This window comes from Myotis myotis, unplaced genomic scaffold (genome assembly GCF_014108235.1).
Source record: "Myotis myotis isolate mMyoMyo1 unplaced genomic scaffold, mMyoMyo1.p scaffold_m19_p_19, whole genome shotgun sequence".
Lineage (NCBI taxonomy): Eukaryota > Metazoa > Chordata > Mammalia > Chiroptera > Vespertilionidae > Myotis > Myotis myotis.
Window position 1 is genome coordinate 4,670,638 of NW_023416323.1, and position 25,984 is coordinate 4,696,621.

Here is a 25,984-nt window from a genome sequence, read left to right on the forward strand (position 1 = left end):
ACCAATTAAGTACTTTTATTTACAAACAAAAACAAACCCACCCGCAGGTAGGGCCAGGCCCCGCCCCAGCAGCGGTGGCAGCAGCGGTGGAAGGCCGTGGTGGAGTGCAGGTCCGGCTGTGACTGGTCTGCGTGCGCCCCTTCCTCCCGGCCAGGGTTTCACTCCCGGCCCTCCCGCACCGTCCGACTTAAGGCACAGCCCACCCCGCCCGCGGCCCCCCTGGGGCGGATGCAGTACAGTATTCACTAAGGCTGCCGAGGCAGGTGGGAACAAGAGGCCTTTAGTGCCGCCCCCACTCCCGACCCCCCCGTACCGCGCGGCCCGGCTGGTCCCAGGCTCAGACCGCTGCGGCGGGCGCGGTGGTGCCGGGCGGAGTGAGGACCAGGCGGATGCGCTCCACACACAGCGCGGCGGCCTGCCGCGTCTCCCGGCACAGCGCCGCCAGGCTCAGGAAGCCGTGCGGCAGGTCCTCCACCACGCGCAGCGTCACAGGCTTGCCCAGGCTGCGCAGCCGCCGCGCGAACATGACGGAGTCGTCCAGCATGGGGTCCAGCGCACATGCCTGCGGGACAGTGGGGGCGAGGACAGGGACGCGTGCGTGAACCAAGGGTGTGTGTGTGTGTGTGTGTGTGTGTGTGTGAAACACGTGGACAAGGGGGCAGACAGAGGAGGGAGACATGCGAGGCCAGAGGAGGGAGAGGTGGAGGGATGGTGGGGAGTTGCAGAATGAGTTTAACTGGGCTCCCTGACCTCTGCCGGCTCCTCTTTCCCCCAGGACCACTGTTCCCTTCCCCTGACGCTCCAAGCCCTGTGGCTGCCCCACGGCCCCATGGTGCCGAGCCAGATTGCAAAAGAAAACCGCAGCCCTGACTCCCTTCCATTCTTCCATTGCCAGGGGTTCCTTCCTGGGGGCATAGCTGTCCCTTGGGGCCAGGCTACTGACCTCCCCCCTCCCGGGAGCTCTCATCCCACCCACCCTCCTCGCTGCTCCGTCTGGCACTCACCACGATGTGTACAGGCGGTAGGGTCTGCAGCATGCTCTCAGGTGCCAGCAGTGGTGACATGAAGGGGTTCTTGGCGATGGGCGATGAGTAGATGGGCATCTGAGTGGGGCCTTGGCTGGAGCGCCTCGGGCGGAAGCCCTTAGGGAAAGTGGCACGAATTCCCCGGCCTCTGTCCTCGGGGCTCAGCTCATCTTGGGCCTCAGCCTCCTCTGATGTATCCTCACACCGGAGTAAGAAGTTGACGTCTGAGGACTTGGAAGGACCAAGTGTCTCCGCCGACAGGGACAGCTCAGAGGTGCCTGATGTTTCAGAGCTGCTCTTGAGACTCAGGTCATGCAGTGTCAGGTTCTTGAGGGAGTCCGTGCCCTGTGGGTCCTCAGGCTGGTCCAGCGCTGCTTCAGACACACTACGCCGCATAGACTCTGTGAGAGGAGCAGGGTCAGGGCCGGCTGGGGCTGCAGGTTGGCCAGCTGTGTAGGCTGGGTGTGTGGGAGGCTGGCAGGGAAGGTCACAGGAAAGGCAGAGACCTCTGGAGGAGGAGTTGCATCCTAGGGCTGTGGAGACCTGGAGTGTTCCCCCAGACACCCTCCTTAGGGTGGGGGGTGGGTACTCAGGTGCCCAGGCTGCAACTTCAAGGGAGAGGCGGGAAGAGTTGTGTGGTCCTGGAAGTGGAGCCTTGTTCCAGTAGTGTGTGTGTGTGTGTGTGTGTGTGTGTGTGTGTGTGTGTGGTGACTGGGAAGGTTTCTACTTTTACTCTGGGAGTTTCAGTTTCCTCATTTGTACAAAGTGGATAAAAATAATCTTTACCTCATAGGAGGTGCTGAGGATTCAGTGGGATAAGATATTGGATTAAGTTCTTCTGTTTTATTACAGGCCTGACACCCTATTCCAGCAGCCTCCTGGCCCAGCAATCTTTTTATGGCTGTTTGACACTGAGGGTATGAATGGATCAAAGTGCAATAAGGCCCGCAGGTCCACATGGCTTTAAAGGAGGCTAAAGAGGAAGCTAAAAAGAATCTTGGGGGCATATTAGATTCCCAGGGATCCCACACCTGTAGCCACATAGACCTACTGCCAAAACGTCCATTATGTTCTTCAGTTTTATCCCTTGCCTTTGAGTGACCATGCAGCAAGTACCCAAATGATACTACAGATGTGCCCCTGGCCTATCCTGTGTGCCCACCTTGGCCTCTGGTCCCTTAATTTTATCAGACCCAGGATGCTATTTATCACTAGGGCCAAGACCTATATTTTTCAGTCTTTATAAATCCATGGAGGCAAAATGCAAGATATAAAAATAACTGCATAAGTGCTCTGTGACCCAAGGGTCACTGGAACAGAACTATTGACTACTAGAATCATAGAGTCCAGCTAGTCAGGGGTGCTGGCATCCTCTAAGACAGTGGTTCTCAACCTTCCTAATGCTGCGACCCTTTAATACTGTTCCTCATGTTGTGGTGACCCCCAACCATAACATTATTTTCGTTGCTACTTCATAACTGTAATTTTGCTATTGTTTTGAATCGTAATGTAAATATCTGATATGCAGGATGTATTTTCATTGTTACAAATGGAACATAATTAAAGCATAGTGATTTATCACAAAAACAATATGTAATTATATATGTGTTTTCCGATGGTCTTAGGCGACCCCTGTGAAAGGGTCGTTTGACCCCCAAAGGGGTCGCGACCCACAGATTGAGAACCGCTGCTCTAAGAGCACCTACTGTGTACCAGTAGGTATTTTGCTGGGTGCTTGGAATGAATGGTGCATGCAGTCCTTATGAGGCAGGCACTTCTACTGTAGCCATTTCACAAGGAACAAAGCAAGGCTCACATCACCCAGCAAGTACCTGGTATAGTAGGGAGTTAGACTGGTGGTGTGTCTGCAGGGGGCTCTAGGGGCTGTACCTGTTACCTTTATCCTATAAGAAAAACTCCAGTGCTCAATGGTCCATGTGCCTAAAATGAAAATCCCTTTTGATTTTGTGTATATTTATTTGCATCCATTTGACTATCTTAAAAACCAAAACTTAATTTAAAATAAAACAACTAACTGGAATAATTTTCTGAGTATTCATATACTTTTGAATATGCATTCCTATTACCCAGAAAATACTGTTGATTTGTGAGAGACAGAAAATAAGTTGAGTTGGTTATGCTTTAAAATCCTTAAAATGTTAAAGGTGAGACAACATGGATTTCTGGATGGAAGTGACTTTGGGCTGCCTGAGTGTCCTGTCACCCACCCAAGGCTGGGAATCTCCTCCTCTTCCGAGGTCCATCCAGTTTGCCGATCTCCCTGCCCTAGCCTCCCAGGTTAGCTTCTGCAACAGGGACATTACCCCCATGTGCCTCTGTTTAAAGTCTGGAAAGAATCTAAGAGGGCTGACCTCCACCTGAGGGCCCTCCTGGGACATGCCTTCTGAGCATTTACTGAGGGCCCTTTCTGGGAAAGGCTGTTTGGAAAGTTAAATCATATAGTTCCTGGGACTGAGATGACCTGGGGCCAGAAATCCTTGAATTCCCAGGCTGTGGACTGTTGTGGAAAATCAAGGCTTTGTGGTAGGGACCAGGACAGATATGGGGCAGAACCAGGAAGGTGATCTCTGCTTCCTTGAGGGCCTCAGGGCACAGCCTCTTCCACCCTCAGATCTTGTGGTGTGCCAGGCTGTCCCTCCTGGGCATGCTGGATGGGCGTGTGGGGAGGCTTCATTTACCTGCTATGGGCACTGAGTCTCGGGGCGACTTGCGCCCACTCAGCTCCAGGAAGGAGTTGAGCCACGAGGAAGCTCCCAGGCGGAGGTCCCGGAAGAGCAGGGCTGTGTCCCGCTGAACCAGCCCCATCATGCCCAGTGCCTTCTGGTCTGAGTTGGAGGGCTCCTCTGTCTCCCCACCTGCGGAGTGTATGTGGGGGCTGGGTTGGTCTCTTCTCTTTCTGGACCCAGTCTCAACCCCAGAGCTTCAGGAATCTATGCCCCTGGGAACACAGGAATAGCTGATGGCTTCAGTAGGAGTCTTAGATTTTTGTCGTCAGCCCCTCCTCAGACCCGGGAGACCGGGCTCTAGCCCCTGCCCCTGTAGGCCCTGGGCATCCTGGCCCCCCAGGTCCCAGCGCTGGGCCTTACCAGCATAGGCACTGACACACTTGGAAAGCACGCTGAGGGGCAGCAGGGGGTCCATGAGGCTCAGAAGGCGGGAGGGAGAGGCGGTGGGCTGCAGCATTGTGGCTGGGTAGGCTGCCATGATGCCGTCTGGCACCCGCACCCCGTAGGCTGCTGCCCGAAGGGAGACGGTGAAGCAGAGGTTCCCGCCTGCACTGTCCCCTGCGAGGCATATCCGCTCGCCTGTTGAGCCTGGTTTGGAGAGGGGCTTGGTCAAGCCTGGCAGGGAGGAATACAGCTCTGGTCCAGGAGCATTGGGCTCTCAGAGCAGGGCTGTGCAACCCTAAGGTCAGAGACTGGTAAACAGAGGCAGGGATTTGGACCTATTTGGAGGACAGTGACCAGAGAATCAGGCTGACTCAGGACATGGAGAGGCCTGGAGATCAGGAGGCTGTGAGGAAGCTTGGGAGGCTGGAAGCAAGGTGGGGGTGGGGGTGAGAGGAGAGGGAGGGAGGGAGGGGCATCTGAGGCCAGGAAATGGAAGCCAGGGTTCAGGCTGACAAGGGGCCATGGGCTCTGTGGCATGGGCACAGTCCCATCCTGCTCTGTGCCTCCCAAAATGTCGGAAGTGGAATGTCAGCGGAGCTGGAACAGTGGGCTGGAGACATGGGGAAACAGGAAAGAAAAGGTCGGAGGAGATTACCACGGGGGAGCTGGGGGGATGGAGTGTCAGGGCTGGAGTGGGGAGGAGGAAGTGGTTGATGGAAAGTTGGGTGAGCAGCAATGGGGACAGCGCTGAGGCAGAGATGGAGGAGTGGGCAGTGGCGGGCGGCCAGGTGGCACAGATGGAAGGGGAGGCAGGGGGTGAAGATTGAGGCTTGAGAAACAAGATGGCTCACTCCCCTGCAGTGTGGGCTGGGGCAGGAACAGAGTGAATGGCAGTAAGGGCTGGGCTCACCGAGCAGGGCGCAGTTCTTGATGGCCCAGCAGTAGGCGTAGAAGCACTCCTCCAGCGCGCGGGGGAAGGGGGCCTCTGGGGCCAGGGAGTAGTCGATGGAGAGGATGGGGACACCCAGCTCCTGGGCCCAGGTCTTGAGGTAGGGCTCATGGGACTTGGAAGTCTGGGCCACAAAGCCACCACCGTGGATATGCACAACCAGGTACCGAGAGCGGGGTGCCTGCTGTGGGCGTGGCCAAAGCTCCAGGGTCCGAGGACCCTCAGACTTCACCAGGCTGCTGAGCTCCTCACTGTCCTGGGGGTGAGGGAGGAGGAGGAGGGTGAAGCTGGGGCAGCCTGCCTAGGCCTCCCCCCACCAAGGGGATGTACTCAGAGAGACAGAGGGGAGCAGGCGTGAGCACTGAGAGTTGAGACAGCATGGAGGGGAAAAAAGAAGGGCATCTGGGTGAGGGCGCCCCTTGCTCTGTACCTGTTCCTGGCTGAGGCAGGGGCCCTACCTGTCCTTCACGAAGGTCATAGGAGATGAGCCTGACGAGGACTGGTGCAGGGCCCATGTGGGCCAAGGGGGGTGGGATGGTGACTGTAAGTTTGGGGTCAGTGGTCAGTGGCATTTCAAAGGCCTCCGGTGGCAGGCTGAGCAGGCGGCTTACCCTCACGGTGGCTGATGCCATGTTTGCTAGAGACTGGTGGGAGGAAACAGAAAGGGCACTGGGGATGGGCAGCTTGAGCCCCCAGTTATTCCCTCATGTGCCATCCCTGGGCCTGGAGCCCTGCAGAGACCTGATGTGGTCTCTGGGCCCTTGTGTCCCCTTTTTGTAATGGGTTAGGGCCCTATCAGGCCCCATGCTCACCGATAGCACCTCGATCTCAGTGATATTCCAAAAGGCTTTCCAGAAATGCACGTCCAGGTTCTGAGTGATGCGCTCAAACTCAGCCCCACGCAGCTCTGGGTCGATAGCAAAGCGGCCACCGGTGAAGAGGGAGCTGGCGGCCACACCTGGGGGTCGGGAGGGTGTCAGGAGGCCCAGGCAGGTCAGGCTGTAGGGGCAGGGACAGGGAGGGGGACGGGAGGGCAGGGGTGGTGCAGGCAGAGCCCGGCTGGCCAGGACTCACTGAGGCCGGTTTCGTTGCGTTTGTAGTGCTCCCCAAAGGACACCAGCCCGATGGAGAGGGTCTGCAGGAATGGCCTGATGGCGGGCGTGAACTGTGGAGAGATGTTGCTGTCACCCACTGCCCAGGAGAGGGACTAGGGGCAGGCAGGAGTGAGGGGCAGTCATTCAACAAACATTTACTGAGCTCCTACTGTGTGCCAGGCACTGCTCTAGGCACATGCCATATAATGTCAAGTAATGACTAATGCTTTTAAAGACAATAGGTGGAGGGGACATAGAATGATGACTAGGGGTTAGGCTACTTAGCTGGTCTCCAGGAGGGGACTTGAGGAGGGACCCAAATGAAGTGAGGGAAGGCTGTTCCTTGCAGAGAGCACGGAAAGTGCAAAGGCTTTGAGGCGGGCCTTGCTCAGCGTGGATAAGGAAACCTGAGGCCATTGTGGCTGGAGCAGGATGACTGGGGGTGGGGAGGGTCAGGGTGAGGTCAGAGAAGCAAAGTGGGTTCACACAGGGCCTGAGAAATTTAGATTTATTCCAGATGTGGGGTGGAGCCACTGGAGAATTGTGAGCTGGGAGTAAGGTGATGTAGGGATTTCCTGAAAGTCAGCGAGGACAGAGATGAGGCATAGATAGCAATGGGGATCAGTTACAGGTCAACAGGAAGACAGATGGGAGATGGTCAAAGATAGGGCCAGAGATCTTGAGGCAGAAAGACAGCCAAAGGGGAGACAGTACCTGAGAGAGAAGCCAGGCAGCTTAGGGAAGACAGAGGATGGGGAGACAAGATCAGAGGGAAAAAAGCCACAGAAGGTGGGCACAGGGCCAGCAGGGTTCTTCTGTTCATTCAGCAAATACTGAGCACTAGGCACTGGGCTGGAGCAGGGGCTGAGCAAGACCCAGACAAGGGAGACCTCTGCTCTCTTGGGGCTGACATTTTACAGGGGGAGGCTATCCTGCAACAGTTGGGCCCTCAGAGTAGCTGCCAGGCTTGGCCCTCCCCCTGGCCGGGGGCCCAGTAGGCCAGAGAGCACAGGGGTGCCTGGCCACTGTGGCTGGTTGCTGGCTCAAGTGGCCCTAGGATCTCTCTCCCGTGACTTGAAGGTCATGGCCAGTACATAGGGAGGAGCTGGCTGGCCCAGCTGGGCTGATCGATATTTGTGGGTTCAGCTTAGGTGAGGGGGAGTTTCCAGGAACACCCAGGCTGGGTCACTGAAGACGGGCTGCCCCACAGGGAAATGGGGAATGGTGGGTGGGATACAGGCTGAGAAGCTGCTAACCTCAGCTATCACCTAAGTGGGGGGAGGCCATGAGAAGGTCTGAAAGGGGCTATAGATACTCCTGGTGAGGTTCCCTGATGTGGCTGGGGGATTAGGGGACTGGCACTGACCCCAGCGAGGGGCAATTGGGTCTCTGCTCTGAGCCTGGTGCCCCAAGGGTCCCCCGATTCTCTGAGTCCACAAACTACTTTTCCTATGAATTGGAAGGCCTCCTTGTTGCCTCCCTCTTAGTGCTGAGATGAGCTGTCTCCCTGAGAGTGGTTTGGGGTGAGCAGAGGTAGAAGGCCTGCAGCGGGCAGAAGTCAAGGTCCTAGTTCAGGGAGGAGAGGGGTTGAGACCAGGTTTTCCTGTCACCAACTTAGATCTGCTCCTTGGCCCTATCCTAAGCCTGAAAATCCCGATTCTACAGCTCCTTAGGTGAGTCCAAGAGTCCAGGCAGACCTGGGTACAGTTGAACCTCTGTAAAATGGGGCTCATACCCCTCCTCCTCCCTTCCAGGCATCCAGTGATGCACTTACAAATGGGCCTTTGAGAACAATACTGACTATCCTCTTGGGGGTCTCAAATGATCTCAGGGGCCGGAGAGGTAACATAAAAGAGTGAATGGATCTCCTGAGTATAGGACCATGGAGAACAGTGGGGAACTTGGTGGAAAAGCTATGCAAATGAAAGATTTCTTGCGACATGGTGGATGCAGCCTGGGGGCCACATGTTTGAGGTCCTGGTGTAGCTCTGTCTAGGCCCCAGACAGCTTCCCTTTCTGTTTCCGCAGTTTTCTGAACCCATGTCCCCTGTGCTTATTCTAAACTATTGGGCCAGATGAGGGGCCACCAGATGCCTTCACTGTGGGTCCAGGGTAGGGCAGGGGGCTCACCTGGAAGCCCAGGCAGCGGCCGTAGAAACAGCCCTTGTGCAGGGTGACATACTCGCGCAGGAAGTCTGTGGTGAGTCCTTCGTCGCCCTCGAAGAAGAGTCCCCCTGGCCGGTTGGTGGCCAGCAGGCGCTGGGCGTAGTAGGTCAGAGCTCGGAGCTGGGTGAGGGCGGCCAGGTAGGCCTCGAGTTCAGCCAGGTTGTGGCTGGTACGGAAGAAGATGCTGCGGCGGTTGGAGGCCACGTAGCGTGATTTGTGCAGCAGGTGCGCCATGCAGCAGCGGGCTGTGTGCACCAGGCTGCGGTACCCATTGGCCGGTGTTTCTGCATCCAGGTCAAAGAGGTGTGCCACACCCAGCAGGCGGCCCAGGGCTGGCTCCAGCCCCAGCGCCTGCTCCCGAACACCTGCAAAGACACTTGACAGCCGCCGTGCTGTTTCCCCAGGGCCCTGGCTGGAGAAGAAGGCCATGTTGTCCTCTGCCAGAGTCACCAGCGACTGTGTCATCGTGCGTAAGTCCATGTTGTGTATGAGCTGCAAGGCTGGGGGCAGTGGAGAGGCTCATTAAGCAGGGTTGGATCACACCTTGCTCAGCTGGGCCCTGGGCTCCAGGAGTCCAGGCTCTATTCCCTTCCTCCCTCAGATTCACACATCAGAATCCAACCTCCTCCTTTAGGCCCAACAGTGGAGCCTCGGTACCCAGATCTTTTCCTCCTCAGGAGCCAGGAGTGCAGACTCTCGGCCTGTCCTTCCTCAGGTGTCCCTGCTCTCTCCTACTGGTTCCTTAGCTCCAGTATCTCCTACATCCTAGAGCCTTCCTACCCCTTTTTTTCTTTCAAGGACCTAAGAGTTCAGGCATCTGTCTCCATTTACTGTTCTTGGCCCAGGACTCCTTCTAGGTTGTCTGGACTCCAGCTGGTCCTCTCTTAGGACCAAGATTTTAGGCCCTCGTCCTACCTCCTCAGGCCCAAGGCATTGCCCACAGGCTCTTCCCCTCCACTAGTATTTTGGAGAGTTTCTCTCTCAGCCCACCCATTCCCATTCACCTGGTGGTGTTCCAGGACTCTGGTCCCAAGCCCAATTCTCTTCCTGAACCAAGGAGTTCAGCATTCTAGCCTTACTTAAAACTGAAGAGTCATTCTTGCCCCTTCCTGGCCCCTTAAGTCTGGCTGTGGAACCCCCTCCAAACTCCAGCTCCCTTCCTGTTCCTCTGTGCAGTTCCAAAACTCTATCTCACTCCTCTCCCAGCTTGGACGCTCTGGCCTTTGGGCCTGTCCACTCCGCTTAGATTGAATGGGCCCGCTCTGCTCTTCTGCCTGGAATAATAGTACTCACACTCATCGCTGTCATTGACCTTGAGTTCACTCTGTGCCAGATCCTGTGTTAAGAGCATTGTGTGTGTTTTTGTTCATTTGCTCTTGTTAACTCTCTGAGACACAGACAGCCTCAGTTTACATTTCAGCTATTAGTGGTAGCATCCCATTATACAGGAGAGGAAACTGAGGCTCAGAGGTGTTAAGGAGCTGAAGGTTGCATTAAAAATGATAGAGCCCCAGCTGGTTTGGCTCAATGGATAGAGCATCGGCCTGCGGACTGAAGGGTCCCAGGTTCAATTCCGGTCAAGGGCACATGTCCCTGTTGCGGGCTCAATCCCCAGTAGGGGGCGTGCAGGAGGCAGCCAATCAATGATTCACTCTCATCATTGATGTTCCTCTCTCTTCCTCTCTGAAACCAATAAAAATATATTTTTTAAAAAATGGTAGATCCCTGGCCGGTTTTGCTTAGTGGTTTGAGTGTTGGCTTGTGGACTGAGGGTCCAGGGTTCAATTCTCAGTCAAGGGCACTCAGAGGACCATAAGAACTGCTTCACGCAGGCTGTTTGAAAATAAAGTTCCAGAGAAACAAAAGCTATTTCAGGAGGACAATGGAATTCCAGTGCATCTAAAGGATGGGGTAGCTGATGCCTTCCTGTATAGAGCTACCATGATTCTTACAGTTGGTGGAACAGCTTATGCCATATAGCAGCTGGCTATGGCTTCACTTCCCAAGAAGCGGGGTTGACTTTAGTTATCCTCCTAGCAATCGGGTGGTTCAATTTCATTCAGTAAGCTGAGAAATAATTGAGTTTTCCTTTAGGGATCAATATTTATTGACTTGTACTAACTGCAACCAATAAAGCAGTCTTTAACATAAAAAAAAATGGTGGAGCACCCTGGCCAGATAGCTCAGTTGGTTTAGAGCAGTGGTCGGCAAACTGCGGCTCACGAGCCACATGCGGCTCTTTCACAAAATAGCACGTGTGGATGCGCATGTACAGTGGAATTGAAACTTCGTGGCCATGCACAGAAGTCAGTATTTTGTGAAAGAGCCACACTCAAGGGGCCAAAGAGCTACATGTGGCTTGCGAGCCGCAGTTTGCCGACCACTGGTTTAGAGCATCATCCCAATATGCCACGACTGCAGGTTTGAGTCCCTGGTCAGGGCACACACAAGAAGCAACCAATCGAATTTCTATCTCTCCCTTCCTTTCTCTCTAAAAAACAAACAAAACCCAACCAACCAAACAAAAAACAGACATACATAAAAGGAGTGGAGCAGAATTCAAACCCAGATCCAGAGCCATGTCTCCCTCCCGGTGCTCTGGAGGCTGGGCCTCTAGCTCTGGCCCGCAGAAACTGACCCTCCTCACAATGGAGGGTCCCCCTTGATGGGGATGCCCTCTGTTCCAGAGACTCTTCCCTCCTGCAGCCCACCCAGCACCTTGCCTGGCTCCTGGGTTGATGGCCCCCTGCTCCTCCCAGGTGTCTCCTCTCCCTTCCAGGCCCTCGGGTTTGCCAGTGGCCATTCCAGTCTCTCAGGGCCATTCCTGTCTCTCAGCTGGCTGTGCACTCACCCTTCTAGGCCTCTTCAGAGCTTCTCCGAGAGTAGGACTGCTGGACTGTGGGACTGTGGCTTGTGCCAGTAGCAGCCTGAGGCGATAAACCCGGGGAGGGGCCCAGCCTGCCCAGGGTGTGGCCACCGATCCACCTCCCAACCCACAAGGGACAGTGAGAACCACGTGCTGTAAACAGAGCATGGAGTCCAACTCCCTGCCCCCCTGTCAGCTCCCAGCTCCAGTTTAATTCTGCTTTAGAACCTCCAGGAGTACCCAGGCCCCTCCTCCCTCAGACCCAGGAGTTCAGGCCCCTAGCTCCCTCCTCCCTCAGACCAGGAATCCAGGCCCCCAGTCCCCTTTGGACCCAGTTGTCTTAGCCCTAGTCCTGAACAAACTGTCCCCTCTCACCCAGCCAGGCTGCCCTCCCTCCTCTCCAGGGTGGATTCAGGGAGCAAAGGCCCCATGATCTCAGCTCCTGCCATTCCCATCCCCCCAGGCTGGCCCTGGCAGAGCCAGCCCCAGCTGCTGGGGAAAGAGAGGGTAGCCAGCCCTGCCTGACCCTCCTGGGAGGACAAAAGCAGATTATAGGTATTTCCAAGCCCAGCTAGGGGCCTGAGCCACAGGTCCTATTGTGTGGTGTTCTCACACTGGCATCCTGTACCTGCCACAGCCTTCACAGCACATCCTGCTGTGACTGTGCTGTCTACCTCACATGTGGGGAAAGCAAGGCTGAGGGACACATGCTCCTTGCCTGGCCAGCTCTTTCTTTCTTGCCCTTCAAGAAAGAGCTTGTCATCTCCTTGAAGAAGCATTCCCTAACTGCTCATCTCTAAAGGAGATAAGCCACCCAGCTATTTTCTGCCAACATACTTAAATTGTTCTTCCTAGAACTTTACACATTTGCAATTATACATTTGTTTGTTTACATGTGTATTATTTGTCTCTCCCCAGGGGCAGAACTGGGATTTAGAGCCGTGAAGTTTATAAGAACTATGAAGCTTACATGTGTGGAAGTGGGGCTATTTAGGTAAAGGAATATAAAATCACAAATACAAAATCAGTTACAGGATCTTAGAAGGGAATAGTGCAAATGAGGCCCTGAAGTCTCAGTGTCATTTGCTTGGCTGGAGGTGAATCCTGTCTCTCCCCCTTAAATACCCATCCCCATGAGGGCAGGCCCATCAGGGGGCCTAACACATAGTAGGTGCCCAGCAAATATTTGAAGAAGGAAGAAAAGCCCGAAGAGTCACAGTGGAATGGAGAGGGGCTGGATGGGAGCTTGGGAGATGACCACCCCTCCCCAGGGCAGACAAAAGATGGACAGAAAGAGGCCTCTGGAGGCAACTCTAAGCTTGGTGGCTGTGACAATGGAACACTGGCCCAAACCACTCACCAGGTGATCCCGGATGAGCCTGGTTTCCTCATCTGGAAACTGCACTTGGCCATCCTGCCTGCCCCTGGGCAGCCTTTTCTACAGCTGTCTGTTTGGTGGTTCACACGTGGCCTCACCAAGGTGTGTACTGGGTCATTTTCCTCTGTGGTACCAAATGCTAGCATGCTAATCAACTGACTATTTATGTGTTTGCTTTTTGTCTCCCTCATCAGTTTATAGGCTCCCTGATGGCAGGGGCTTCGTTTTATTGCTGAACCTGAACCCCTTGCACAGTGCCTGGAGCATGGCCAGCATGTGGTATTTATTGCCTAATAGACTGTGGTTTCCGACTTTATAAACCCACTGTTATTTACTGCCCTCCATGCGGTAGGGCTCTTTATTGAAGATGAGGACAGAGGAGACTGGACAGAACAGTGACTTGCACAAAGCATTGGGGAATAGGCCTTCGTGATTCTAGGGCTCTGCCCTTCGCCCTGGTCTAGGCAGCTCCCTGGGGGCTAGGCTGGGTGGAGCTGGCAGGAAGGGATGTTGAGATTGCCAGAAACTTGCCAAGAATCCCAGGCAGAGGGCACTGGGGCAGGGGCAGGCCCACCAGGGCCATGGGCGAGGACTGGGACAGAGGTAGGGCTGAAGGGTCCCGTTGTCTGGGCACCAGCCCTTTGCCCTAGAGAGCCACTGGGCAGCTGAATCAGGCCTGGATTTTGGCCCCTGGGGACTGAGCAGGGCAATGGAGGAAAGAAGTTGGGGGGAGGATGGAGGAAGGGTGAGGTCTGGGGCCTGGGAAGAGTAAGGGCTTCTGCACGGGAGATGCCTGGGTACAGGTGAAGAAGGGGGGCCAGTGAGTGTAGCCAGTTCCCTGAGTGTTCCCACCAGAGTAAACTGTACCCGAAGGACTGACTGTAGTGTGCCAGGCACTGATCTCTTTATGTGCTTTATGTGAAGTAACTCATCTTATCCTCCCCAGGATGCATGAATAAGGACTATTATCACCCCTTTTGGCAGATGAGAAGCCAGACCCAGAGAGGTGACGTGCTGCCCAAGGTCACAGAACCAGCAAGGATGGTGGATCTGAGTGTTGTTCCTTCTCTCTGTCATGTCTCAGCTGTGTGCTTTCTGGGTGGTCAGGTGTGAGTGTGTCTGAGGTTCACATGTTTGTATGTACGTACATAGGTTCGAGTCATGGCCATTATTTGTCCTGGCCTGTGTGTGTGGGTGGGTGTGTTGACATTTTTTCTCAATCTGTGCGTTTTTCTGTTTCTTGGCATATCTGAAGGCATGTTTTTATGCACGTGTCATAGTCTGCGTGTGTTTTTCTCAGCCTGTAAGAGAGACTGTGTGGGCATGTGTATGTATGAGTATGGATATATATAGATATTTGTGCGTGCATGTGTGTGTGTGTGTGTGTGTGTGGTGTAAGCATCACTCCCCATTTGCTCAAGCCAGAACCCAGGGAATCATCCTGGCCATCTCCTCTCCCCATCTAATCCATCATGAAGTCCTGTCCACTCTGCCCCCTAGAAACCTCTGGAACCTGATCCTTTTCCCAACCCCCTGCTCCCATATCTGGATAACTGTAACTCATTACAGTCTCTGATTTTGCCCGTTTCAATCTTTGCTCCACATAGCAGCCAGAGGCTCTTTCTAAAACACACTCCCAACTCTCAACAGCCCAACCCCTCCTCTCAGGAAAAAGCCCCACATCCTGGACACGGTCTCCTAAAGTAGAGACCCTCTGGGACCCATGTCCACCCAGCCTTTCTTCTTCCCCTCCCTCGATGAGCGACCTCTGTGCTGTAATGTGCTGCTTTCTTGGGCCTCAGGGTTTCTGCCCATTCTGTCCTCTCTGTCCTCCCTGCCCCCCTTGCCCAAGCAGCCATCCATGGGTCCAAAGTCACCTTCTTGGGAAGCCTCCCTCATACATTATCTGAGGAATTTCCCTCTTGTATACATCGTAGTTTATAATTATATCTGGTTTGTGAGATTATTTGATTAATGTCTGCATCTACAGCTCCAATGTGTCTGTCCTTGCCACCAAGAGCCCAGCCCTGGCCTAAATAAGTGTTCAGTGAATGTCTGATGAACGAATTTGTGTGAATTAAGGTTGGGACACAGCAATTTTGAGCTCACACACTCCCTGCCCTCAGGAGGCTGGGGGCAGCTATCTCTTTGCCCTCACTGGCCAGGTAAGAAAACCCAGGTGACCTTGTTCCCTCAGAGTCTCAGTGTCATCATTTGGGAAATAAGGTGATCATAATGACACTATTGTCATCAGGTTACTGGCAAGATCAAATTGATGACTAGGACTGCACCAGCCAGCCTGGATGCCCTTGGGGCAAGGGGTGGGGAAATGATTCACCCAACTGAGACCTGGCACCAGGGCAGGACCTCAGGAAATGAGAGGCAAATCTCAGAGCTTGGGGGAATGAACCTTTGTGAGTGGGCGGGCCCATGGATTTGTGAGGACTGGCTCAGCCCTGAGCAGGAAGTCCTGCCCAAGAGGATTCTGACTCCTCATGACAATCCCAAGTGCAACACGATGATTATTGTCCCAGTGTTACAGTTCACGCATTCCTTTACTTATTAATTCAATAAATATTTAAGTGTCTATGTGCCTGGCATAGCAGGCTCTGGAAATGCAGGGTAAACAAGGCAGACACAACCCCACTCTTAGGGAGCCTGCTGTCTAATGGGGGGTAACTGTATTCATTCAAACTTCACAACAGCCCTACAAGTCAGGCACTCTTATCATATCCATTTTATAGTTCAAAGAGTTGAGGCAGGGAAGGAAGGAGTCTGTTGCCCAGTGTACCACAGGTTATAGCCTGAAGAACCAGGTCTCCAGTGCCCATGTACTTAACCAAGGTCTGTACTGACTGCCTCTGGGCACTCTGTCCTGCTTGTGATGCTGTTTTGCTATCTGACAGTCAATGCCCTTGGGCAACAGTCTGAGCCTGTCTGAGCCTGCATGTGCAGCTGGAGCCAATTCCAGTTCTATCCTTGACAGGGATGAGCAATGCAGAGTTTGGGGTCTCTGGGGCCCAGGGGCTAAGCCAGTTTCTTGTCTGCACAGGAAACTTTCCACAGGCCCTCATTTGGATTGACAAATATTCAAAAACTGAGCAAGGAATTACTGCCAGCCCCTGCCCATCTCCATTGGACTGTCTTTCAGTTAATAATGTGGCACCCTAGGAACCCGGGTGACAGACCTCCCTTCTCCTGAGGGAGAGCGCGGCAGTCAGAAACCAACCCAGGAACCCCTCGTCCTAGAAGGAGTGGGGGCCCGGATGTCAGGCCCCAGGGAAGGGGGGCTGAAGCAAGCAGGTGACCTGACAGGAAATGGAGGGGCTGAATGAAGGCTGGGAGTACCGGTCTGGCATTTCCCTCTCTGGGGCACCTTTCCTCCTACCTTTCTCTGACTCACTCCTCAACTTCCTCTTTGGGCAACAGCTTATAAACTTCTTCCCTACTATCCTCTCAGGAGTGCCTGAGACCTGAGAACCGGGCGCTCCGACCATTTCCCAGGTGGGAAACACTGAGGGCAGGAGTTGCCCACGGCCACACAGCGAGTGCGGAGCCAGAGCGGGAACTCTGGCCCAGAAGACTCGCATTCAGGACTCTCCTCCCATGACAGCAGCGGAGCGTCCGGCAGTCTCTACGCTGGGGGTACAGTCCGCTCTCAGCATCGCCGCGTTCCCCCGCAGAGAGGCCATGGGCCAGTCCACGGACTCCCCTACTTCTCGAGCCGGTGGGTCAGTCCACTCAGTCCCCAGTCCCCCGCAGGATGTCCAAGGTTCCTTCCGGGCTGTTGCCGGCCCCCGCGTGCTCACCTTTGGCCTTGATTTTTCGCCATCGCCGGCGGCTTTGCCTCTTGGATCTCTCTTTGTCTTTCTTCGAGGCCCGGTCCCCAGGGGCCCCGGCGGGTCCCTCTTTCCCGGCTGACTCCATCAATTCTCCTCAGGTCCCCACGGGGACCAATTCCAAGCCCCACGCCCCGCCCCGAGTGCCAATCCTGTTTACACAACACCGCCGGGCCCCCATACCACCCAATCCTGGCCTTGCTCCGCTCGGGGTCCCGCCCCCTGGACTATCCGGGCCTCACCCCACCGCCGGGCCCCGCCCCCAGCTGCCGGGGCCTAAGGACTGGCCCCGCCCCCTCATACGCATCAAGGACCCGCGACCGACAAAAAATGCAGCCCTGGAGGCGGCGCAGAGCGTCCTTCTTCAGTTGGGACTAGTGGGGAGTCGCACGGTTTCTCCCTAGCGCGGAAGCCTCGGTCGGATCACTTGCTGGTTCTCAGCCTTGCCCGCCCACTCACCTTCCCATGTGGGGATCCCTTAGAACGCCACCCGGCCCGCCCGCTGGCGGGGAGAGCGAGGCGCCGCGGAGCCTCCCCTTGAGGACAGGGGGCGGGCCAGGTCCTCGGGCGATTCAAAGTCGGGGCCGGCGCCAGCGCTGGAGGCGGGCTCTGCCTGCGAGCCATTGGAGGAGGAAGCCCTTCTCCCCGCCCCCTGCCTCCTAGTTCTCTCATTGCTGGGTTTCTCGCGGCTCCTTTCTCTACCTTCTCCCTCAAGAATGACACGGAGAGGCAAGGAGAATACTAGGCGCCTGCGTAGTAGCCCCAAGACGCTGTCCAGGGGCAGAGAGGGGCGGCGGTAGGAGAGGCGCGCGCCCGGGAAAAGGCGGGAAACGGTGGAGGCTCGAGGCTCGCGCATGCGCACACGTTCAACGGCGCTTGGGCGCTTCAGGAGAGGCGGCCTGGTCGCTCCGGGGCTTTGGGGGCCTAGAGACACAACCCTTCACCCTCAGCACCGGAAAAACGCCTGGCACCCTCTCTCCCGCTCCATCCACCCCTCCGTCCCCCCCTCCCAAGGCCTACCGCCAGCCTTGGCACCGACACCAATGACCTTCTCATCCCTGAGGGGACGGGCCAGCCCCTCGGCGGGGAGGCCTCTAGGCTGGGCCGCCGGTGCCGGCACTTAGCTTCTGGAGTGGGGCTGCCCGTTTCCCCGCTTCCGGCTACTTCAACAAGCAAACCCCTCATTCCAGGGAGAACACTTGATGCCTGCTTCTGCCTGGCAGGGCTTTGGAGCCTAGAGAATGGGGATGGGAGCTAGACCCGTCCCCGCCCTCCCCCACTGCTTCAGAGGAGGGGAGGGAGGGCAGGCAGCCATCACTCCCCCTCCCGCTCCCCCAGCTCTGCCTTCCTCTAGACCCGCCCTTGTCTGGGACTTGGCAGACCCCAGCTCCTCTCCTAGGCTCTCCCTTCCAGAGCACACCCCATAAGGCCTTCAGGCCTGGCCGGACTGGGACTTATGTGGGGGGCCAGCCTGGGAGGAGAGCAGGTGTCCTGCTGCGGAGGGAAGACCCGGGCAGCTCAAGGATGGCTAAGGCACAGACGTCGCCGAGTCGGGATGGACACTCCCGGAGGTTAGTAAGGGGCCCCTTCGGCCTGTGTCTCTGGAGCACACTCCAGCGTCTGTCTCCGGATTGTGCTTCAGTGGGTTTGGGGAGGGATGGATGAATACACCAGGCTTCCCTGTTGTTCTGGCCCCTGGCTCAGAACTTTTCACACTTCGATTTACCCCAAATCCTTGGAAGGAAGGCAACCTCGTTGGCTTTGAATCCTGGGCGGGCCACTTCCCACTGCCCCCCTCGTGTCAGATCCTTTACATCTCAAGGCCTCGGCTTCCTCATCTATCAAATGGGGCTGTTGATCTTTGTTTCACAGAACCTTTGAGGGATCACCTGACCTGACCTGAGAGACAGCTCTCAGTACTTCTTCTATTTAAAAAAAATTTAAGTTAAAGGGTAAAGGAAGGACGCGTGGAGCTTGGGAGTGAGGAAGCTAATGGTGACGTGCCTGGGGAAGGGACCAGGGAAGGGAGAGGTACTGGCTTGCTCCCGGGATGGAGGGTCTCAGTACTTCGTGATGAATGAATAACCATCCCTGGGAGACCCCGTTCTCCAAGCGCAACTCACCCGTGTCCCAGGAGTGCCTGTGGTTCTGGTTGCTGGTTTTCGTCTCTTGGGCTGATGTCCCACCAGAGCCTGACATCTCTTCATCACCAGGCTTCTCCTTGAGGTCCAGCTTCATCCCCTGGACCGTGGTTCCATCCTTCATGGCTGGTGAGTCCGTCTTGAACGGATACCCCGGATCTGATTCTGAGTCAAAATCTGTGATCCACTCAAGAAATGTCTTCCACTCCGAGGCTGGCCGCTGTATGGATAGTTCGTGAAGTTTTGATAGAAATCCCCACTCGCTCAAAGATCCCCGCTGGGACTTGTCTGGAGCTGTTTGCTGGCCTATAGGGTCTGACTGTCCTGCTTTCTCTTGGGACATAGGTTCAGTTTGGGAAGGAGGTGTTGATCCAGCTTCTTGTTGAGCTAGAGGTGGCTCTACTGGGCCAGGTCCTGGCTGAGCCACTTGTTCCTCTTCCACTTCTGACTCCTGTTGAGTTCTAGATTCTTTTTCCGTCCCAGGTCCTTGCTGTGAGGGAGCTCCCTCTGGAGTGAAGGGCACCCTTTGGATGGGAGGTGATTGCTGTGGTGCAGGCTCCTGTGGGGCAAGGAGTTCCTGGTGTAAAGTGGATTTTTGTTGGGCTCTAGTTTCTTGCTGGGATTCAGCTTCAGGTTGGGCAAGGGACTCCTGCTGAGTGAGGGGTCTTTGCTGGGAAGCAGGCTCCTGTTGGGTATTGGGTCCCTGCTGAGTCGTAGATGCTGGCTGTGCTGTGGGTGTCTTTTCTGGGCCAGGCTCTGGCTGGGTGATAGGTATCTGGTGTGGCTCAGGTTCCCAGTCAGGACTAGATACTGACTTAGAACCTGGGTCCACTGTTGTTAATTCCCTCATGGGAGATGTTGCTCTCCCAGGCTTCATCCTTCTGGCCCCCACCAGGCCTCCTTTGTTACAGATGCCTCATTGATTCCTCATGATGACACCTCTCTTTGGGTTCCACTCCTTTATCCTGGCATTTCTGGTCTTTTTTAGGCAGTTGGCAAGTGGGCTGACCACTGCTGGCCCCAACTCCTGTGGATTAGAAACAGGAGGAGGCTGGTTGCCCACCACTCTTCTACCAGAGGGGAGGGGCTTGCCCTCTTGTGTCATAAATAGGGCCCCACCCTACTCACCACTCAGTTAAAATGCTTTTGTTTTTGTTTTCTTATAAGGCAGCATCCAACTTAGTCCTCTGGGATGGCAGAAGCCAGATTCTGGATGAGTGTTCCTTTTTTTTTTCTTCCCTTCTGATGTTTGAGGAAAGGATCAGAGGGGGAAGCTGTCTTTGTACTGCAGTAATAATCTTTTCCTCTTTATTTATACTTTCAAATGGTTGCCAGTTTAATTTCCTTATATTGTTACTCTATAATTTCACTCCCATGTTAAAAAAATGAATGATGTCCTCTCATTTGTACAGCTTGAAGCCCTTTTCAATGGTATTTGAGATCTTCCACACTATCTCTCTAGCTCTGAATCTATGGTTCTGCATATATGTCTTCTGTACTAGTTTGGAAACTCACAGAGTACAATGACCCTTGATGAAGATGATGATGATGATAACAACCACAAATCCTAGAGGTGTTCTATATACTAGAAAATTACCTAGTATATAGTTTTTTAGACCTATATTATCTTTAACTAGAGGCCTGGTGCACGAAATTCATGCACGGGGGCGGAGGGGTCCCTCAGCCTGGCCTGCACCCTTGCACAATCCGGGACTGCTGGCTCCTAACTGCTTACCTGCCTGTTTGCCTGATCGCCCCTAACCACTTGCCTGCCTGATCTCCCCTAACCGCCTCTGCCTCAGCCCCCGCCACTTCATCCGGAATGACGTCCAGAAGGTCGTTTGGCTGTCCGGTCTAATTAGCATATTATACTTTATTTATTTATTTTTTCTTTTTTTTTAATTAAATCTTTATTGTTCAGATTATTACATTTGTTCCTCTTTTTCCCCCCCATAACTCCCCTCCTCCCAGTTCCCACCCCACCTACCCATCCTCTGTCCTCATTCACAGGTGCATACTTTTATTATTATAGATAAGACCGTGTCTGATTCATTGGTATACCTGTTTTCTTTGTCCCACTTACCTCTTACTCGGAAAGGTTGGTTGAAAGAGTAAAATAATAAAAAATTTGACAGGAAAGACACACACACACACACACACACACAGCGCTATTTGGTGTGAAGAAGTATGTGTAGATGTAGATTCTGGGTTGAATTTGTAGCTAACAGGGAAAAGTGGGTCATCTGGATTGAATGCGAGTTGCTAGGCCCCTTTTGAAAGAAATGATTTTGACCTATTATACTCTTTTCAAAATATATTTTTATTGATTTCAGAGAGGAGGGGAGAGGGAGAGAGAGAAACATCAATGATGACAGAGAATCATTGATCGGCTGACTCCTGCATGCCCCCCACTGGGGATCTAGCCTGGAACCTGGTCATGTGCCCTGACCCAGATAGAACCATGACCTCCTGATTCATACATAGGTTGACCCTCAACCATGAGCCACATTCACTGGGCCCTATTACATCTAAAATTATTTATTGACTTATGTTTGCTACTTGCCTGGTTGTATTTAAGGTCAGATGGAACCAGCTAGGGAGCCAGGATTCCTGGTTTCTTTCAGGTAATTAAGTTTAAATGAAGCCTGAGTAATGAGAGGGTACAGGAAAAGACTGACAAGAAAAAGCACTAGAGGGAACAATAATCAAAATAATCTTGGGAAAAATGCTTTTTGAGAACCCTGAAATGATTTAGAGGGTGGGGACAAGGAGAGGGAGTTGAGGTGGGAGAAGAACATTCTCTTTTGACTAAGAATGTTTCATTGGGAGAGCAGGCTCTCAGAGTTCCTATAGAGGCAGAGTAAAGCTTGCTAGCTGACAGCGTTTGATAAATTGCTGGCAGGCTCTGGAGTGCTTGTTTGGCTTCCTGTGGTGGCTTTGGTGCCCTAGGGTGAAAATAAAGGGGAGACACCAGTGTTAAAAATTTTTTAAATTTATTTTTATGAGAGCTTTTAAAATTATAAAAGTAAGACTCATCCAGTGGAAAATAATTAAAATAAAAACATATATGCAGTAAAAAATGTAGAAGGACAGCTCTCCCCCAATTCCCACTTCCCATTCCCAAGAACAAACTACTGTTAATATAGTTTCCCATATCTTTTTGTATGTAAACTATTAAGTTTACTTTAAAAAATAATAATGAGCCCTAGCCAGTTTGGCTCAGTGGATAGAGTGTCAGGTAGGGGCGCATGTGGGAGGCAACCAATCTATGTGTCTCTCTCACATTGATGTTTCCCTCAATGTGAAATTTTCCTCAATATATATATATTCCTAAATAATTTAGTTTAATTTTGCCTATTTTAAAATATATTTTTAATTGATTTCAGAAAGGAAGAGAGAGGGAGAGAGAGATAGAAACATCAATGATAAGAATCATTAATTGGCTGCCTCCTACACGCCCTCCTAATGGGGATTGAGCCGGCAATCCGGGCATTGACCGGGAATCCAACTGTGACCTTCTGGCTCATAGGTCAACATTCAACCACTAAGCCATACTGGTTGGGTGACACCGGTGTCATTTTTAGAGATCAATGATCAGGTCCCCAATCTCCCTCCACTTTGATAAGCAATGGGGTTCTAAAACTAAGACTTGGTTAAACCTCTCTAGTATTAGTAGAATTGTATCCTGCTTTTCTTCCTCTTCCTGTTTCTCCACAAGTTGACACTAGTAGAAAGCACTGAGATGTTTATCCTGGTCTTCATTTCACCTCTATTGTCTGTTCTCAGCCCCTGCTTCATTCCTAGTTGATTACACTGAGTGACTGGTTTAAGAAGTTTCATTCTTTTGAAACTTACTGTTTTTCTTCATGTTGCCCTTCAAATGATCACAGGGACACTGCTTTTTTGGAAGCCTGGGCACTGCCATGAGTTTTCTTTTAGGAGCTCTCAGGAACCAATCTGAAATAACAGGGTTGGTGCTTTGATGGGAGGATTAGCATGTTTGAGAGTAGGGAGTAGGGTAGGACTTTACTTGCCATCTTTGCTTTTTTTTTTATACTGCAATGGGATGGGGAAAAGGGTCAACATGGAACAGTGGAAGTATCCAGTTATAAATATACTAGTGGCCTGGTGCATGAATTTGTGCATGGGTGGGGTCCGGCTGATTGGGCCAGGCTGGCGGAGGGGGAGAGTGGGAAGGGGATGCGGGAGGTTGGCTGGCTGGTCCTGCCCCTGATCAGGGTAGGGGGGCGGTGATCAGGGACAGGGCTGGCCGGGGGGAGGGGCCTCGGGTGGTTGGTCAGCTGGCCCTGCACTGCCCCCCTTCCCTCCAGTCGAGTTCTCGGGTGAACTCCTGGCATATTAGGCTTTGCATATTAAGCTTTTATTATATAGGATTTCTGAGCATTTTTTTCCTGATGTGTGTTAGCAAGAATTTAGTGGCAGGTGTGGAGAAGGCAGCAGGATATCATTAGGGAGACTAGAAAATGAAGAATAAGACATAGGTGTCAGCCTTCCAGTAGCTGCTTTACCTGGAGCAAGCCATTTTGCCTGATTTCAGTCTTACCTGTGAGTAAAATAAGGTTGAAAATAAGATCCAGGAAGCTTTTGGAAGGTGGCCCTGGGTTCTTAGGGAAAAAATAAGGGGGAGTTGGCAGGCAGAGATTTAGACCTTGGAGGAGTCAGGCCTTCTTAGGAGACTCCAGAATAAAACAAGTGTTGCTGCATGTGGTGGGCTGGTGCAGATAGGAATGGGTAAGTCAGCTCAGCTAACTTCTGCACTGGTCTCAGGGACTCAAGGGAGAGGATTGGGGTATCAATGGTGTATCACTGTTGTTGAGACTGAGTTACTGACCTTTGCACTCACATTCTTGGCCACCTTCCTGGAGCCACCTCCCAGAAGCCTGGCGTTTGTCCTTGTGGCCTCTGGCGACTCCTATTGAAAGTAAACAGGTCACTTCCAGACACTGAAAGGAAAAGGGCCAACAGAAATGATCCCCCAGCATTGTGCTACCTAGTTTTAGCTCAGTTCCATTTCTTTTCCTTTTTTTCACTTAGGGATCTAGGAGTATTTTAACTCAAGTACTGAAGAGTATTTTAAATGGATAAGGAATTGAGGTTGAAAATCCAGCCTAGAGAAAAGTTTAGCTGGAGGTAAGTAGAGAAAGAATGACTTCTGGATGGAAGAGAGGACAGAGATGGGGCTTAATCAAGACCCCCCCCAACCCCCCCACCCCGCCTCAACACACACAATAAAATCTTCATAACTTAAGGAACAAGCAGATTATTCCATAAACCCGTCAGGATCGTCACCTGACCTCTAAGTTTGGTGTATTTGAATCCCTAATCCCAGCCCAAATATAAAAATATGATATTTACCTTTGCTCTCCTGGAACAAAAGCCATTCCTCTTTTGGCCTCTATTCAGGTATGTCTTATCACCTGATGCTTTTTTATTCCCATTTTGTGATAACTAAAATATTTTCATGATAATCAAGGATGATGGTTTATATATAGACTTGAGGTTCTGGAGCTAGAACCAGGCCAAGGTGATTATCCTCTGTATAGTTGTTTTGGCTATTCCTGTCAGAATTAATTATTCCTTCACATGGTTCACCATCATATTTGAGTGCAGCTCTATTTTTGCACCATTATAGTTTTTTGTTTGAAATCTGTTGTGAATTGAATTGTGTCCCTTTCAAAATTCTTGTTGAAACCCTAACCCTCAATACCTCAGAATGACTGTATTTGGAGATAGGGCCATTAAAGAGGGGACTGAGTTAAAATGAAGTTGTTTTGGTGGGCCCTAATCCAATCTGACTGGAGTTCTTACAAGAAGATTTCTGAACACATAAAGAAACACTATGGATGTATGTGTACAGAGGAATGACCAAGAAGAGGTCCATTTGTAAGCCTAGGAGAGAGGCTTCATAAGAAACCAAACAAACTCCTAGCTTCTAGAACTGTGAGACAGTATTTTGCTACGGCAGCCCTAGCAAACTAAAAATCTTTTTCCCTTCTAGACTCTGAACCAGTAGCTAAGTAGTCATTCAGTTGCATGTTCCTGACACATGGTAGGCACTTGGTAAATATTTGTTCAATAGTGAGTGGATAAGTTGTATAGAGAGGGCCCTTAGAGATCATCTGGTTCAGTTCAGGTCTCCTGTTTCCCAGACTTGTGCCCTTTCTACCACCAAGATGGAGGGTGTTGCATCATTTCCTCAAGTGCTGGTTTTTAAATGTTTTTATGTGCTGTTAAAAGTAATTTAAACAGACATAGCCCCTGCCATGTAAACTTTTCTAACACTTTATTCTCTCCTGACTTCTCCTAGTTCCAGGGAAAAGCCCCCGAATATTAGCGCCAGAGGAATCTTGTTTGGATCTCTTCATTGAAAATTTTTTTGTTTTTTCATTCTAAATGTAATATAACTACATTAGAGAAAATTTGGAAAGTACAAATAAAAAAATTTTTATTCTAACCAACTGTTGGTATTTTGGTATGTTTCTTGCATATATAATTTTCTTTATATAGTGATAACCATAGTACCGGTATGTGAACAAATTTTTTTTTGTTTACTTTGTAAGCATGTTGCAATGTCACCTGAGGATATTTTTTCATTGATTTTTTTTGTTTTTGTTTTTAGAGAGAGTGGAGGGGAGGGAGGAGATGGGGGGGGGGGGGAGAGAAACACCAATGTGAGAGACACATCAATTGGCTGCCTCACTCATGTGCCTTGACTGGGGATGGGGATCAAGCCTGCAATCCAGCTTTGCGCCCTTAACCAGGAATCAAACCCACAACTTTTCGGTCCTTGGGCTGATGCTCTAACTACTGAGCAACCGGCTAGGATGACATCTTTGTTTTTAATGATGGCATAACACTCCCAACAAGTATATGTGCTCCAACTTATTTAACTGTTCTTCCATTGCAGAATATTTAGATTGCTTTATTTTTGAATATTGATAAATTTGTGTGCTTGTAACTATTTTCTAAATTTTGTATTATTGTCTTGGGCAAAATTTCCTAAAATGAAATTTCTGGATCAAAGTTAAGAACAGATCTATGTTTCTTGGTATCATTACTAAATTGCTTTTATTTTTTAAAACATTTATTGATTTTAAGAGAGAGGGGAGAGAAAACATATCTATTGTTCTACTTATTTATACATTTATTGTGTAAATGTATAAATACATTTATACATTATTGTAGAGGCCCAGTGCATGAAATTCGTGCAGGGGGGTGGGAAAGGGGTGTCCCTCAGCCTGGCCTTCACCCTCTCACAATCCGGGAGCCCTCGGGTAGGGTCCCTAGGCCTGGCCGGCGATCAGACCTATTGGGGCTTTCCTTCCTCCAGCTGCCAGAAGCTGGCTCTGCCCCTGCCGTTGCCACTACTTGCCA

General features: G+C 52.1%; 2 protein-coding genes and 1 long non-coding RNA gene across 7 annotated transcripts in view; 1 reads left to right on the top strand and 2 right to left on the bottom strand.

Moving 5' to 3' along the window:
- On the bottom strand, positions 1–17,015 carry LIPE (lipase E, hormone sensitive type). 5 transcript variants are annotated; one of them, XM_036346114.1, is made up of 10 exons: positions 15,998–16,377; positions 8,330–8,865; positions 6,180–6,270; positions 5,918–6,063; positions 5,564–5,749; positions 5,067–5,361; positions 4,133–4,360; positions 3,725–3,901; positions 1,005–1,426; positions 1–562 (listed from the first exon to the last, which is right to left on the bottom strand). In XM_036346114.1, exons 1-10 carry the CDS (start codon positions 16,197–16,199, stop codon positions 338–340), a joined length of 2,508 nt encoding a protein of 835 aa, XP_036202007.1. In that variant the 5' UTR covers positions 16,200–16,377; the 3' UTR covers positions 1–337. The 5 variants fall into 5 exon arrangements, with proteins under 5 accessions (XP_036202007.1, XP_036202011.1, XP_036202008.1 ...); XM_036346118.1 differs by lacking the exon at positions 15,998–16,377 and adding an exon at positions 16,908–17,015 and having other exon boundaries at positions 338–562; XM_036346115.1 differs by lacking the exon at positions 15,998–16,377 and adding an exon at positions 16,419–16,665 and having other exon boundaries at positions 338–562.
- LOC118674386 lies at positions 16,901–25,068 on the top strand. The gene is made up of 2 exons (XR_004973628.1): positions 16,901–18,019; positions 24,918–25,068. It is a non-coding gene; the product is annotated as an uncharacterized LOC118674386 (long non-coding RNA).
- The window catches only part of CXCL17 (C-X-C motif chemokine ligand 17), an 18,449-nt gene continuing 13,445 nt past the window's right edge, over positions 20,981–25,984 (bottom strand). The window contains exons 2-4 of the mRNA XM_036346119.1: positions 23,442–23,522; positions 22,445–22,546; positions 20,981–21,534 (exon numbers count right to left, since the gene is read on the bottom strand). Of these exons, the coding sequence (XP_036202012.1) occupies positions 21,437–21,534; positions 22,445–22,546; positions 23,442–23,522 (281 nt within the window). The 3' untranslated portion in view covers positions 20,981–21,436. The remainder of the gene's footprint in view (positions 21,535–22,444; positions 22,547–23,441; positions 23,523–25,984) is intronic.